Raw genomic sequence first — 14,757 nt, 5'->3', positions numbered from 1 at the left:
TTACCACTGCCGACTGGAGTGGAGTGTGGACCTAAGTTCATCTTTCAATCACCCACGTGGGTAGAAACTCTTCAAAACCAATGAGGAGATGGGAGAGGCAGGACTTGCAGCGCATCATGTGTCACAAATAGACCCAAGTTCTATTTTAGCGCCTGGCTACCCAGACACTCGTTCAAACGCGCAAGCAGTGGGTGCAATGATTTATGTGTACATTTATTTTGCGACGCGAGCGGTGGTCAGCATGCAGGCATAAGCTACAGACAAACACAATTGCATTTTATCAAAGGCAATTTGAATACACAGAAATACCATGATGAGATCCTGAGGTCCATTCTGAGGCCCATTTTTTTTTTTAAGGTATCTGTGACCAACGGATGCATATCTGTATTCCCAGTCATGCAAAATCCATAGATTAGGGCCTAATACATTTATTTAAATTGTCTGATTTCCTCATAGGAACTGTGACTCAGTAAAATCTTTCAAATTGTTGCATGTTACTTTTATTTTGTTCAGCATATATTGAAAATGTACAGAATGACAAGCTGGAGACCATACCTCACAAACAGTGAGCAAAATCTTCCCATACACTCCACTCCTCCATTTCTCTGTTGCCTCTTGGACAAGGTCAGCATTCCAATCTCCCTCCCAAGTAATGCACCTTCAAAACAGGCAATATAGACCTTATATTCAGTGGCTTGCAAAAGTATTCACCCCCCTTGGAATTTTTCCTATTTTGTTGCCTTACAACCTGGAATTAAAATAGATTTTTTGGGGGTTTGTATCACTTGATTTACACAATATTTGCTAAATATGTTTTATTGTGAAACAAACAAGGAATAAGACAAAAAAAACAGAAGAAGAGTTATGCAAGCTCAAGTTATCGCCCCCAAAGTCAATACTCTGTAGAGCCACCTTTTGCAACAAATACAGCTGCAAGTGTCTTGGGGTATGTCTCTATAAGCTTGGCACATCTAGCCACTGGGATTTTTACCCATTCTTCAAAACTGCTCCAGCTCCTTCAAGTTAAATCTGCTCCAGCTCCTTCAAGTTAAAACTGCTCCAGCTCCTTCAAGTTAAAACTGCTCCAGCTCCTTCAAGTTAAAACTGCTCCAGCTCCTTCAAGTTGGATGGGTTCCGGTGGTGTACAGCTATCTTTAAATCATACCACAGATTCTCAATTGATTGAGGTCTGGGCTTTGACTAGGCCATTCCAAGACATTTAAATGTTTCCCCTTAAACCATGCTTAGGGTCATTGTCTTGCTGGAAGGTGAACCTCCCTCCCAGTCTCAAATCTCTGGAAGACTGAAACAGGTTTCCCTCAAGAATTTCCCTGTATTTAGCGCCATCCATTTCCTTCAATTCTGACCAGTTTCCCAGTCCCTGCTGATGGAAAGCATCGCCACAGCATGATGTTGCCACCACCATACTTCACCTTGGGGATGGTGTTCTCGGGCTGATGAGTTTGTGCCAGACATAACATTTTCCTTGATCAAAAAGCTACATTTTAGTCTCATCTGACCAGAGTACCCTCTTCCATATGTTTGGGGGTCTCTGCCTTTTGGCGAACACCAAACTTGTTTGCTTATTTTTTTCTTTAAGCAATTACTTTTTTCTGGCCACTCTTCCGTAAGCACCGCTCTGTGGAGTGTAGGGCTTAAAGTGGTCCTATGGACAGATACTCCAATCTCCGCTGTGGAGCTTTGCAGCTCCTTCAGGGTTAACTTTGATCTCTTTGTTAACTCTCTGATTAATGCCTTCCTTGCCTGGTCCATGAGTTTTGGTGGGCGGCACTCTCTTGGCAGGTTTGTTGTGGTGCCATATTCTTTACATTTTTTAATAATGGAATTAATGGTGCTCCGTGGGATGTTCAAAGTTTCTGATATTTTTTTATAACCCAACCCTGATCTGTACTTCTCCACAACTTTGTCCCTGACCTGTTTGGAGCACTCCTTGGTCTTCATGGTGCCGCTTGCATGGTGGTGCCCCTTGCTTAGTGGTGTTGCAGACTCTGGGGCCTTTCAGAACAGGTGTATATATACTGAGATCATGTGACACTTAGATTGCTCACAGGTGGACTTTATTGTGACTTCTGAAGGTAATTGGTTGCACCAGATCTTATTTAGGGGGTGAATACATATGCACGCACCACTTGCCTGTTTTTTATTTTTTAGAATTTTTTGAAACAAGTTTTTTCATTTCACTTCACCAATTTGGACTATTTTGTGTATGCCCATTATATGAAATCCACTGTATGGGCATTTTTGCAATTGTTATTAATTAGAATGAATGTAGGTCTAATGTACATTGTTTGGGCAGACAGAGTACCAATCCTCTGTGGCTTCACATCCTGGCTAACCAGAACATCATCTGAGATGGTTGTCTTGTTTGATAAGAACGCTCATTCTTCCAAGACCGAATACCGTGAGTTGTTTGGCAGTGGCAATGGAACATGCGCTAGGTGGCAATGGCGATTGGACCTGCTACAAGAAATACAAATCAAATCAAATTTTATTTTATTGGTCACATACACATGATTAGCAGATGTTATTGCGGGTGTGGCGAAGTTCTTGTGCTTCTAGCTCCGACAATGCAGTAATATCTAACAAGTAATATCTAACAAATTACACAACATATACCCAATATACACAAATCTATGTAGGAATGAATTAAGACTATATACATATGGACGAGCGATGTCAGAGCGGAACGGACTAAGATACAGTAGAATAGTATAGAATACAGTATATACATATGAGATGAGTAATGCAAGATATGTAAAGCATTAAGTGAATGAGATACCGTAGAATAGTATAGAAAACAGTATATACATATGAGATGAGTAATGCCAGATATGTAAACGTTAAGTGACTAAGATACCGTAGAATAGTATAGAAAACAGTATATACATATGAGATGAGTAATGCAAGATATGCAAACATTAGTAAAGTGACTAGTGTTCCATTCCTTAAAGTGGCCAGTTATTTATAGCCTATGCCTATAGGCAGCAGCCTCTAATGTGCTAGTGATGGCTGTTTAACAGTCTGATGGCCTTAATATAGAAGCTGTTTTTCAGTCTATCGGTCCCAGCTTTGATGCACCTGTATTGACGTCGCCTTCTGGATGATAGCGGGGTGAACAGGCGGTGGCTCGGGTGGTTGATGTCCTTGATGATCTTTTTGACCTTCCTGTGACATCGGGTGCTGTAGGTGTCCTGGAGGGCGGGTAGTTTGCTCCCGGTAATGCATTGCACACTACCCTCTGGAGAGCATTGCGGTTGCGGGCGGTGCAGTTGCCGTACCAGGCGGTGATACAGCCCGACAGGATGCTTTCAATTGTGCATCTGGAAAAGTTTGTGAGGGTTTTAAGTGACAAGCCAAATTTCTTTAGCCTCCTGAGGTTGAAGAGGCTCTGTTGCACCTTCTTCACCACACTGTCTGTGTGGGTGGTCCATCTCAGTTTGTCAGTGATGTGTACGCCAAGGAACTTGAAGCTTTCCACCTTCTCCACTGCGGTCCCGTCGATGTAGATAGGGGGGTGCACCCTCTGCTGTTTCCTGAAGTCCACGATCATCTTCTTTATTTTGTTGACGTTGAGTGAGAGGTTGTTTTGCAGGCACCACACTCCCAGAGCCCTCACCTCCTCCCTGTAGGCTGTCTCCTCATCGTTGGTAATCAAGCCTACTACTGTTGTGTCGTCTGCAAACTTGATGATTGAGTTGGAGGCATGCTTGTCCACAAAGTCATGGGTGAACAGGGAGTACAGGAGGGGGCTGAGCACACACCCTTGTGGGGCCTCAGTGTTGAGGATCAGCGGAGTGGAGGTGATGTTTCCTACTTTCACCACCTGGGGGCGGCCCGTCAGGAAATCCAGGACCCAGTTGCACAGGGCGGGGTTCAGGCCCAGGGCTTCAAGCTTAATGATGATTTTGGAGTGTACTATGGTGTTGAATGCTGGGCTAAAGTCATTAAACAGCGTTCTTACATAGGTATTCCTCTTGTCCAGATGGGATAGCCCAATATAGGACCTCGGATTAATTCAGAGGTCTAATATTGGGTAAGACACCGAAAACATTTCTGCTGTGAACTGCAAGGATAAAGATTGGGAATAATGTTAGCTGAAATTGGGGGTTTGCTGCATGCCCACAAAAAAAATGAAACAACCAAAAACCTGATAGCTACCTGAAAAACTGAAGGGGTGACTCGCAAAAGGACCAGAGGACAAAAAAGGTTTGGCGTCCCATCTTTTATCCACAAAAAAACTGCAGATTGTCCCAATTGCACCAGGCCAAATTCTCTGGCTACAGCTCTGGTGGGCATTCCTGTAGTCAGCATTCCAATTGAATGCTCCCTCAACTTGACACATCTGTGGCATTGTGTTGTGTGACAAAACGGCACATTTTAGAGTGGCCTTTTATTGTCCCCAGCACAAGGTGCACCTGTAATGATCATGCTGTTTAATACCACACCTGTCAGCTCGATGGATTATCTTGGCAAAGGAGAAATGCTCACTAACAGGGATGTAAACTAATTTGTGCACAACATTTTAGAGAAATAAGCTTTTTGTGCATATGGAACATTTCTGGGATCTTTTCTTTCCGCTCATAAAACATGTTGCATTTATATTTTTGTTCAGTTTTGTTATTGTGACACCCGTCACATTATGAATTAAACACTGACCAGGTACTTCATTCCTCTTGGCAGGTATGTGGAATGATAAAAACAGTACCTACATAATGTACCAGTATCTTCAACTCTTTCCTAAAAAAGAATGAAGCCAGTTTCATCAGCAATACTCAGCTTGTACCAAGAAAACACTCCAGCCCAGTCGAGCACAACAGCCATTTCTCCCATACTCTACTCAACACCTCTGGGAGTCAGAGGGTGAGTTACAGGGGTTCCAAAGGCAGGGGTTTCTACTAGTTTGCTATGGATTTATCTAGACCTGTCACTACTTTTGATTTTCTGTGGCATTTATCCTTATAGGGGTCTACATTGTCAATCAATCAATCAATCAAATGTATTTTTAAAAGCCCTTTTTACATCAGCCGATGTTACAAAGTGCTATACAGAAACCCAGCCTAAAACCTCAAACAGCAAGCAATGCAGATGTAGAAGCACGGTGGCTAGGAAAAACTCCCTAGAAAGGCAGAAACCTAGGAAGAAACCTAGAGAGGAACCAGGCTCTGAGGGGTGGCCAGTCCTCTTCTGGCTGTGCCGGGTGGAGATTATAACAGAACATGGCCAAGATGTTCAAACATTTATAGATGACCAGCAGGGTCAAATGATAATAATCACAGTGGTTGTAGAGGGTGCAACAGGTCAGCACCTCAGGAGTAAATGTCAGTTGGCTTTTCATAGCCGATCATTCAGAGTTAGAGACAGCAGGTGCGGTAGAGAGAGAGAGTCGAAAACAACAGGTCCGGGACAAGGTAGCACATCTAGTGAACAGGTCAGAGTTCAATAGCTGCAGGCAGAACAGTTGAAACTGGAGCAGCAGCACGACCAGGTGGACTGGGGACAGCAAGGAGTCATCAGGTCAGGTAGTCCTGAGGCATGGTCCTAGGGCTCAGGTCCTCCGAGAGAAGAGAGAGCGAGAGAGATTTAGAGGTAGCATACTTAAATTCACACAGGACACCGGATAAGACAGAAGAAATACAGATATAACAGATTGACCCTAGCCCCCCAACACATAAACATAGACCCTAGCCCCCCGACACATAAACTATTGCAGAATAGACAGGAGGGGTCGGGAGACACTGTGGCCCCGTCCGACGATACCCCCGGACAGGGCCAACCAGGCAGGATATAACCCCACCCACTTTGCCAAAGCACAGCCCCCACACCATTAGAGGGATATCTTCAAACCACCAACTTACTACCCTGAGACAAGGCAGAGTATAGCTCACGAAGATCTCCCCCACGGCACGAACCGGAGGGGGGCGCCAACCCGGACAGGAAGATCATGTCAGTGACTCAACCCACTTAAGTGACGCACCCCTCCTAGGGACGGCATGGTAATTAAATGAAACAGGATACTAAAGTGTATGTATGATTCACTCTTTGCAGATTACAACCCCCAACTCCTCACATCAAGGAGACAGCATTTGCTAAGCCTAGCTCAAAGCTGACAAGACAGAAATGAATCTCTTTACCTGAGGGTGCTGCAGCACCCCCTGATAAATCACAATTAAAATATAATTAATATACAGTACCAGTCAAAAGTTTGGACACATCTACTCATTCCAGGGTTTTTCTTTAATTTTACTATTTTCTACATGGTAGAATAATAGTGAAGACATCAAAACTCTGAAATAACACATATGGAATCATGTAGTAACCAAAAAAGTGTTAAACAAATTAAAATATATTTTATATTTGAGATTCTTCAAAGTAGCCACCCTTTGCCTTGATGACAGCTTTGCACACTCTTGGCATTCTCTCAACCAGCTTCATGAGGTAGTCACCTGGAATACATTTCAGTAAAACGGTGTGTCTTAAAAGTTAATTTGTGGAATTTCTTTTCTTCTTAATGTGTTTGAGCCAATCCGTTGTGTTGTGACATGGTAGGGGTGGTATACAGAAGATAGCCCTATTTGGTAAAAGAACAAGTCCATATTATGGCAAGAACAGCTCAAATAAGCAAAGAGAAACAACAGTCCATCATTACTTTAAGACATTAAGGTCAGTCAATCCGGACAATTTCAAGAACTTTGAAAGTGCAGTCGCAAAAACCATCAAGCGGTATGATGAAACTGGCTCTCATGAGGACCACCACTGGGAGGAAAGACCCAGAGTTACCTCTGCTGCAGAGGATAAGTTCATTAGTTACCAGCCTCTGAAATTGCAGCCCAAATAAATGCTTCACAGAGTTCAAGTAACAGACACATCTCAACATCAACTGTTCAGAGACTGTTTGAATCAGACCTTCATTGTCAAATTGCTGCAAAGAAACAACTACTAAAGGACACCAATAATAAGAAGAGACTTGCTTGGGCCAAGAAACACGAGCAATGGACATTAGACCGGTGGAAATCTGTTCTTTGGTCTGATGAGTCCAAATTGGAGATTTTTGGTTCCATCCACCGTGTTTTTGTGAGACACAGAGTAGGTGAATGGATGAACTTGACATGTGTGGTTCCCACTGTGATGCATGGAGGAAGAGGTGTGATGGTGTGGGGGTGCTTTGCTGGTGACACTGTCTGATTTATTTAGAATTCAAGGCACACTTAACCAGCATGGCTACCACAGCATTCTGCAGCTATACGCCATCCTATCTGGTTTGCACTTAGTGGGACTATCATTTGTTTTTCAACAGGACGCAGGACACAGGACACATTGGTGAGAAACATCTCTTTTCAACAGCCTCCAGGCTGTGTAAGGGCAATTTGACCAAGAAGGAGAGTGATGGAGTGTTGCATCAGATGACCTGGCCTCCACAATCACCCAACCTCAACCCAATTCCATATGTGTTATTCTACAGTGTAGAAAATAGTAAAAATAAAGAAAAACCTGTGAATAAGTAGGTGTCCAATCTTTTGACTGGTACTGTATATAACAAAAAAACAATACAATTAAACAAATCACACCAAATTAGTGCACTAGGCCTTTATTATTCCTGTATGAGTGGAGAAAAATACTAATCAGCAGACTGTCAACAGCACCCAAAACATCTTCCCACGGCCATGAAGTAGGGGAGAGAAATTGCACCTGTGCGTTTATCTTCATGGTATTTGAAAAATAAGACCCCCAGACGGATAGTGATTGGGAAGGGGTCGCTTCGGATGGACCCCTGAAGCTGTTATTACCCCTCAGAAGGACACTGCTTAAGCATCTAGTGTCAGGCGGTGGGTGTAGCTGGTGCATGAAGTCAGGCGCAGGAGAACAGCGATGAGTGAACAACGCACTTTACTTAAAAAAATAGCACAAGTAACAGTACCAATGTGCAAACAATAACGGTTGCCACAAAACACGGGTGAAAACAGCACCCAGACAAAACCAGCCTGAAACGTACCGACCTCAACAAATAACAATCACACACAAAGACATGGTGGAAACAGAGGGTTAAATACATGACCAGTAATTGGGAAATGAAAACCAGGTGTGTGTGAAAACGAGACAAAACAAATTGAAAATTAAAAATGGATCGGCGATGGCTAGAAGACCGGCAACGTCGACCGGCAAAAGACCAGCAACGCCGAACACCGCCCGAACAAGGAGAGACATCGACTTCGGCAGAAGTCGTGACATCTAGTCCCATGAAAAGGAAACTATCTAGAGAGAACAGTGTTGTGGAGAAGACTGGAATGATGAAGACAAATTGCAGAGCCGGTCAGAATTCTCAATCAAATAAGTAATTTATTTCAAATGCCAGATATTCTATTGTATATAAAACATTAAGGATATTTTATTTTCAGTTTGTCCATCAAAGCGCTGAAGCCATAACATGTGTCTGAGTGATCCCGAGATGGTCATTGTCATTGGAGGAGCGTATGACCAAACCCGCTGTGAGGACTCCCTATGGAAAATGGAAATAGGTGAGATGAGTCGACTGTTTCCTAATATTGATAACTTGTGTAAAACAATTGGGAGAGATTTTGTCCTGTGCCATCTTATTAAAATGCCCTATTTTGTCCTGTGCCATCCAAGCTGCTGTCCTGGAGACAAGGCCTACAGTAACGCTCTGTACATTTTTAACCCAGAGTTTGAGCTCTGGTACCAAACCATTGTGGAGGGATCTGACCTCTACCTAGGATTGGGTCAATGTTCCTTGATTATATTTCTGTAGAGGCATTGGGCTATTACAATACTTTGCTTAATGTATTTAACCATTACAGGACGACAGTGTTTATTTAACAAACACATTTTATGTTTACTTTTTTGTCCAACCGGTTGCTCATTTTTGGTGGCAGGAAGACTGCAACCTACCTGAACAACCTCAACATTTTGCATCTCGGTAAGGCTGTGACAAAGAGTAGTGATTTGGATTACTCTACACAAAGCTAGTTACAACTTAATCTTCAAATGCAATTTTCTTTATTTTAGCAAAAGGCTTTTTGGAGTACACAGCTGTGAAATATGAGATCATGCCATCACTGCCTCGAGGATGAGAACATATTTATTCAACCTTGTAATATGTAAACGCAATGCCTATCTGATTTTTTTCATCTTTTGGATATCTAGGACATCAACATGTATTTGCTATGATGAAAAACAATTTCTAAATTGCCACACAGACCAATATTGTGACCATTCTTTTTTAAATGACTGATTTAATTCTATGCCATTTGTTAATCTTATATTTATTACTGTAATCTACACAATGATGTCTGGATTGATGTAGAAATGCCTTTTTACTTTGATAACGTTGCCCTATCTCGTCTGTGTTATCAGATATCATGCAGCACTGCCAGTATCAGACAACAGGATGCTGGTCAGTGGAGGTTCTAGTGCTATTGGTGCCTTGCAGGACATCCATATCTTCAACGTGGGTGAATACACCCTCAACCAGCCCTGTCTTGTTTTCAAGAAAGTTAAAATGGTAATCCAGCATCATTCATTTTCAAATTCTATGAATAAAAATCTGTTTTAGGTTCTTTTCAGACACCAGTATGTGGAGTTCAGTGGTATCCCCTCTGCTCTGCGCCAAGCCTCGTGCCGGACACAGCATGATCAACCTGGGAGGTTCTGTCCTCCCAGACACTGTCAAACAGAAGCAGGGCGAGCATACCAACACCCACAGCACTCTGCTGGTGTTTGGGGGCTCAGACTGCGCCGGGATTTTCTTCAATGACACAGTGAAGTGCACAGTGGAGATCCCTGGAGATAAGAGACTGGACCTTAAGGAGAGACTATAATAGCCTTATGGGGAATAAGGGGGGAAAATTTGACTTTTTATCCCTATGTCTGGCTTACAAATTCTGAATGATATGAGTGAATGTATCATGGGCAGAACTAATACAGGGACTGTTGAGTCCTTTGTATTTGCTCTTCTGTGTAATGGCTCTGTTACATTAGGCTTAAATGTAATTAAGTCTTCATTAACAGTTTTATTGTGGCCACTGAAGGCTGTAGTCTAGCCTGATTTGCTCTTTTCCTGGAGGGGGATTTTGATTGTCAATTATGGTGCAAGTTATGCCTTTTTAATCACACTGTTGTCAGGTGTCTGATATTACATTATGGGTTGTTAACTTTTTTATATTGATTTTTTAAGTGGCATTCTCCCCATCTGAGAAATGGTATAGGCACCAGATCTAACAAACATCTCTCCTGTGTTCTCGATATTTTCTCACCAATGTGTGTTGAAAGCAAAGAACTTTCTATTTAATTTAAATTTTTTAAGCATGGGTTAATGAACTTCTGCATGATATTAGTTGAACTTCAGCTATTTTGCTAAACCAATTATTAAACAAAGAGCAGACAGCCATTTCCACTTTCCTCATGTGTATACCAGTGGGCTGGTATTGGGCACTTTCATGTTTTCTATTGTATTTATCTTCACAAATCCACTATGTTCCAGTGTCATGTTGGGCATATGTCAAGATGGGGGAACGTGCTGTATCAGAGGTTAAAATGTACATATTCAAACTCAACTTCTCATCATACAAGTAATACATGGTCTTAACCCAAACATTCTTTATTTTAGTCTTATTTCAAGTCACGAGATTGAAACCAAATGATTCATATCAAAGAATTTTATTGAAGTATTCAATGATGATGGCACTAATGGCTCCTGTAGATGTCAGAGGGGTTCTCATGTACATATGTCAGCAGGTGTGTCTGGTTGGCAAGATGGATGACTCACTTTGAAAGCGTCTACCTTCATTAAGGTTTGGTTTAGCCTTTTGATAGTTGGGAACTGATCAACGTCCACTTTGAACCTGTTTGGCAAATGTAAAAAGTCTCTTCATTTGGGTTGTATGTTCAGTGTAAAATTTGTCTCATGCTGTGGTGTTTTTCTGTTCCAGTTCTGACTGAATGATGGAGGGTGCCTTACCGTTCAGCATTATAGACTTGAGGGACGAGACAGATGTCTGCCATGGAGATCTAAGAGGTAAACATTATTTAGTTAAATCAAGAATTCCTCAACTTAGTGAGGTCTACTGTAGAACAACGTCACACATCCATACTGACTTTACACACATTCACATACTGTACAATCATCATATACAGTGCCTTCAGAAAGTATTCACACCCCTTGACTTTTTCCACATTTTGTTATTAGTCTAAATTTAAAATGGATTAAATTGAGATTGTGTCACTGGCCTACACACAATACCCCATAATATAAAGTGGAATTATGTTTTTAGACATTTTTAGAAATTCATTAAAAGATTAAATGTCTAGTCAATAAGTATTCAACCCCTGTGTTATGGCAAGCCTAAATAAGTTCAGGAGTAAACAATGAATATCCCTTTGAGCATGGTGAAGTTATTCATTATACTTTGGATGGTGTATCAATACACCCAGTCACTACACAGACACAGGTGTGTTTCCTAACTCAGTTGCTGGAGCGGAAGAAAACCGCTCAGGGATTTCACCATGAGGCCATTGGTGATTTTAAAACAGTTACAGAGTTTAATGGCTGTGATGGGAGAACTGAGGATGGATCAACAACATTCTAGTTACTCCACAATACTAAGTGAAAAGGAAGCCTGTACAGAATAAAAATATTCCAAAACATGCACCCTGTTTACAAAAAGGCACTAAAAGTAAAACTGCCCCCAAAAAAGTCTAATGAACTTTATGTACTAAATACAAAGTGTTATGTTTGGGGCAAATACAACACACCCCTCTTCATATTTCAACCATGGTGTTGGCTGCATCATGTTATGGGTATGCTTGTCATCGGCAAGAACAAGGGAGTTTTTTAGGATAAAAAAAACAGAATTGAGTTAAGCACAGGCAAAATCCCTGAGGGAAACCTGGTTCAGTCTGCTTTCCAACAGACACTGGGAGACAAATTCACCTTTCAGCAGAACAATAACCTAAAACACAAGGCCAAATATACACTGGAGTTGCTTACTAAGACGACAGTGAATGTCCCTGAGTTGCCTAGTTACAGTTTTGACTTAAATCAGCTTGAACATCTACGGCAAGACTTGAAAATAGCTATTTAGCAATGATCAAGAACAAACTTTACAAAGCTTGAAGAATAAAAATAAATAAATGTACAAATATTGTACAATCCAGGTTCGCAAAGCTCTTAGACTTAACCAGAAAGACTCACAGCTGTAATTGCTGCCAAAAGTGATCCTAACATGTATTGACTTAAGTAAATGAGATATTTCTGTATTTCATTTTCAATAAATTTGCTAAAATGTCTAAACATTTTCATTGTCATTATTTGGTATTGTGTGTACATGGGTGCGAAAAATATCTACTTAATCCATTTTGAATTCAGGCTGTAACAACAAAATGTGGAATAAGTCAAGAGGGTATGAATACTTTCTGAAGGCACTGTATGCTGCTGCTACTCTTGTTTATCATATCCATGATGCCTAGTCACCTTACTCCTATACAAATCTAACCCTATCACTCCAGTATCCCTGCACAATGTAAATATGGTATTGGCACTGACCCTGTATATAGCTTACTTTCTTGTGTTCTTATTTCTATTTCTCATGTATTTTTGTTCTACTTTTTGTTGTACTACTGATATTGATTACTGCATTGTTGGGAATGAGCAAGCAAGAAAGGCATTTCACTCTACTTGTGCGTGTGAAAATAAAAAACCTAACTTGAGATACTTAGCTTAACACTGCCACTGTGTTTTTATGTGATGAACGAGTGTCCCCTCACCTCGTCCCCTACGCAGTACTTGCTAGCCGTCTCTTTCAGAATTGGCTCCAAGGCTGAGGAGAAACACACAGTGACATGGAGTCAGGCCTGTAATGGCTGTCTGGAGATGAGCTATAGTGGCATGTTGAATGTAAGGCTATTCTAGCCACCTTCAAAACCTCTTTGGATGAAATGCTGCGCCCACTGCAACTTCTCTGCTCCAATCTTCTGTAGCACGTACAAATTCTGAAATACAAAATGATCAGTCATGACTGAGTACCTCTACAGTCATCACCATCATAATTGTTGCAATGGTCATTCAACCATGATGTCAGCATGTCTGAGGTTCTGCCATTTGATTTTGCTTTCCTTCCATACAGTAAACCTAGTTTGTTTTGCAAACAAGGTCAGAGATCTGCAGTGGACTGGTGTGCTTTCAATTTGTTGTATTCTTTTCTCTCGTTTACCCACATTCTTTGTGCTGTAATTCCCTCACCTGCACAGGCTGGATCCCGGAGGCGATGAGGTCAGAGATCATGCGCACCTGGGCACGCTTCTTTGGGTCTGCAGGGAGAAGCCTGGGTCCTGGTCTGGTCTCCTCAATGTACTGGATCACTGCCAGCTGAGTGTGAGTGGATAGGTCTTATCATTATTGTCAGTAGTCAATGTTATATTTTGGGAATATGGAGCTAGATTTGAGGTTCTTTTGACTTTTATCAGTATCTCAAAAGTACATAACTGTTAACAGTGACAAACCAATAACATTATTGGACTCACCGACTGTGACAGGGTGATGCCATCAATTTGGACAGCAGGCACTTGTTGCATAGGGTTTAATGCCTTGTATTGGTCTGTAAGCTGAAATATACAATAGGTACAGTGTGAGGACATTATATCTAATATACCATTATAGAGGTTAATTACCTCTACCTGATGAAAAAGCATGATGTATGACGAAGTTACCTGCTGACCCCCATCTTTGATAAGATTGACTGGAACTTGGTCAAATTCAATACCTTTCAGAGCAAAAGCTGGAAGAAGCAAAGTAGGTTATTTCTTTCCAGGGTCAAAGCCAGACAATTTTCTAATGCTGTAAAGTAGGCAGAGATGTAGAAGACTACATAGGAACTTACCAATTCGAACCCTCCAAGAACATGAACTCCTGAAATATCCATGAAGTATGGGCTAAAGGGGAGAAAAATAAATCAGTTCACGTGATAACAATACAATATTATCATATCGTACTGAACTTTCCTCATTGATTCACCTTTGTTTGAGTTGCCATAGTATTCAGACAGATCTGGCGTTCAACGATTACAAGTTCCTAACGCTAATAAAAAAAATCTCAGTTTCTAGCGGCCAATAGAATGCTTTCTCAAATACCCCTCCTCCTTGTTTTTTTTGGTCTATGACTAAGCACTCTCCCAGTAACTTTCTGCAAATATTTCCACATTTTAGTATCGCACACGTGTCTACTTGCAAGCAATAATTGATAGAATAGGCATACCTTTGTGAGGCATGCGAGTGAGAGCCGCATTGCAGGTTATAAGTAGGCTAGAGACAATAAACTATTACTGTTGTGCAAATAAACTACTTTGACAATGACATGTCACAGAATCTACTCTGATTCTTCGATCACGGCTGGCAGTTATGCGATTTTGCCTATGCGCAATGATACAAACTGGCAATCGTTTCCTGTATCACGCGTATTATAAATTTCACCGTGTTTCATAAATGTAGCTATATTATAACATTTGGTGATAAACTCTGACAGACATTACGTAAATGAACCAGTTGAGTTGTCAAAAAGACTGATCCGCGTTGTATCCAATGAAATACTTGCTTTGAGATCGTTTTTTCTAATAAAGGCGGTTTATCTTTAATTGTACATAGAGATTGGCTAATACCGTTGTAGTTTCAGCCAATAAGATGTATATTTTTGTGAGCGGTCTTATTCTAAGCCAATAACTGACCAGATAT

The 14,757-nt window shown here is 41.3% G+C and overlaps 1 protein-coding gene across 2 annotated transcripts; it reads right to left on the bottom strand.

Annotated features, from left to right (window-relative positions):
* Nucleotides 1–10,676: 10,676 nt before the first annotated feature.
* Nucleotides 10,677–14,613, bottom strand: LOC139553579 (maleylacetoacetate isomerase-like). Of its 2 annotated transcripts, none has more exons than XM_071366070.1 (9): nt 14,285–14,613; nt 13,911–13,962; nt 13,741–13,808; nt 13,555–13,635; nt 13,274–13,399; nt 12,948–13,023; nt 12,799–12,851; nt 10,994–11,043; nt 10,677–10,877 (listed from the first exon to the last, which is right to left on the bottom strand). In XM_071366070.1, exons 1-9 carry the CDS (start codon nt 14,312–14,314, stop codon nt 10,751–10,753), a joined length of 663 nt encoding a protein of 220 aa, XP_071222171.1. In that variant the 5' UTR covers nt 14,315–14,613; the 3' UTR covers nt 10,677–10,750. The 2 variants fall into 2 exon arrangements, with proteins under 2 accessions (XP_071222171.1, XP_071222172.1); XM_071366071.1 differs by lacking the exon at nt 14,285–14,613 and adding an exon at nt 14,045–14,194.
* Nucleotides 14,614–14,757: the final 144 nt, after the last annotated feature.

Source organism: Salvelinus alpinus, chromosome 25 (genome assembly GCF_045679555.1).
Source record: "Salvelinus alpinus chromosome 25, SLU_Salpinus.1, whole genome shotgun sequence".
Classification (NCBI taxonomy): domain Eukaryota; kingdom Metazoa; phylum Chordata; class Actinopteri; order Salmoniformes; family Salmonidae; genus Salvelinus; species Salvelinus alpinus.
This window is presented reverse-complemented; position numbering and strand designations above follow the sequence as displayed.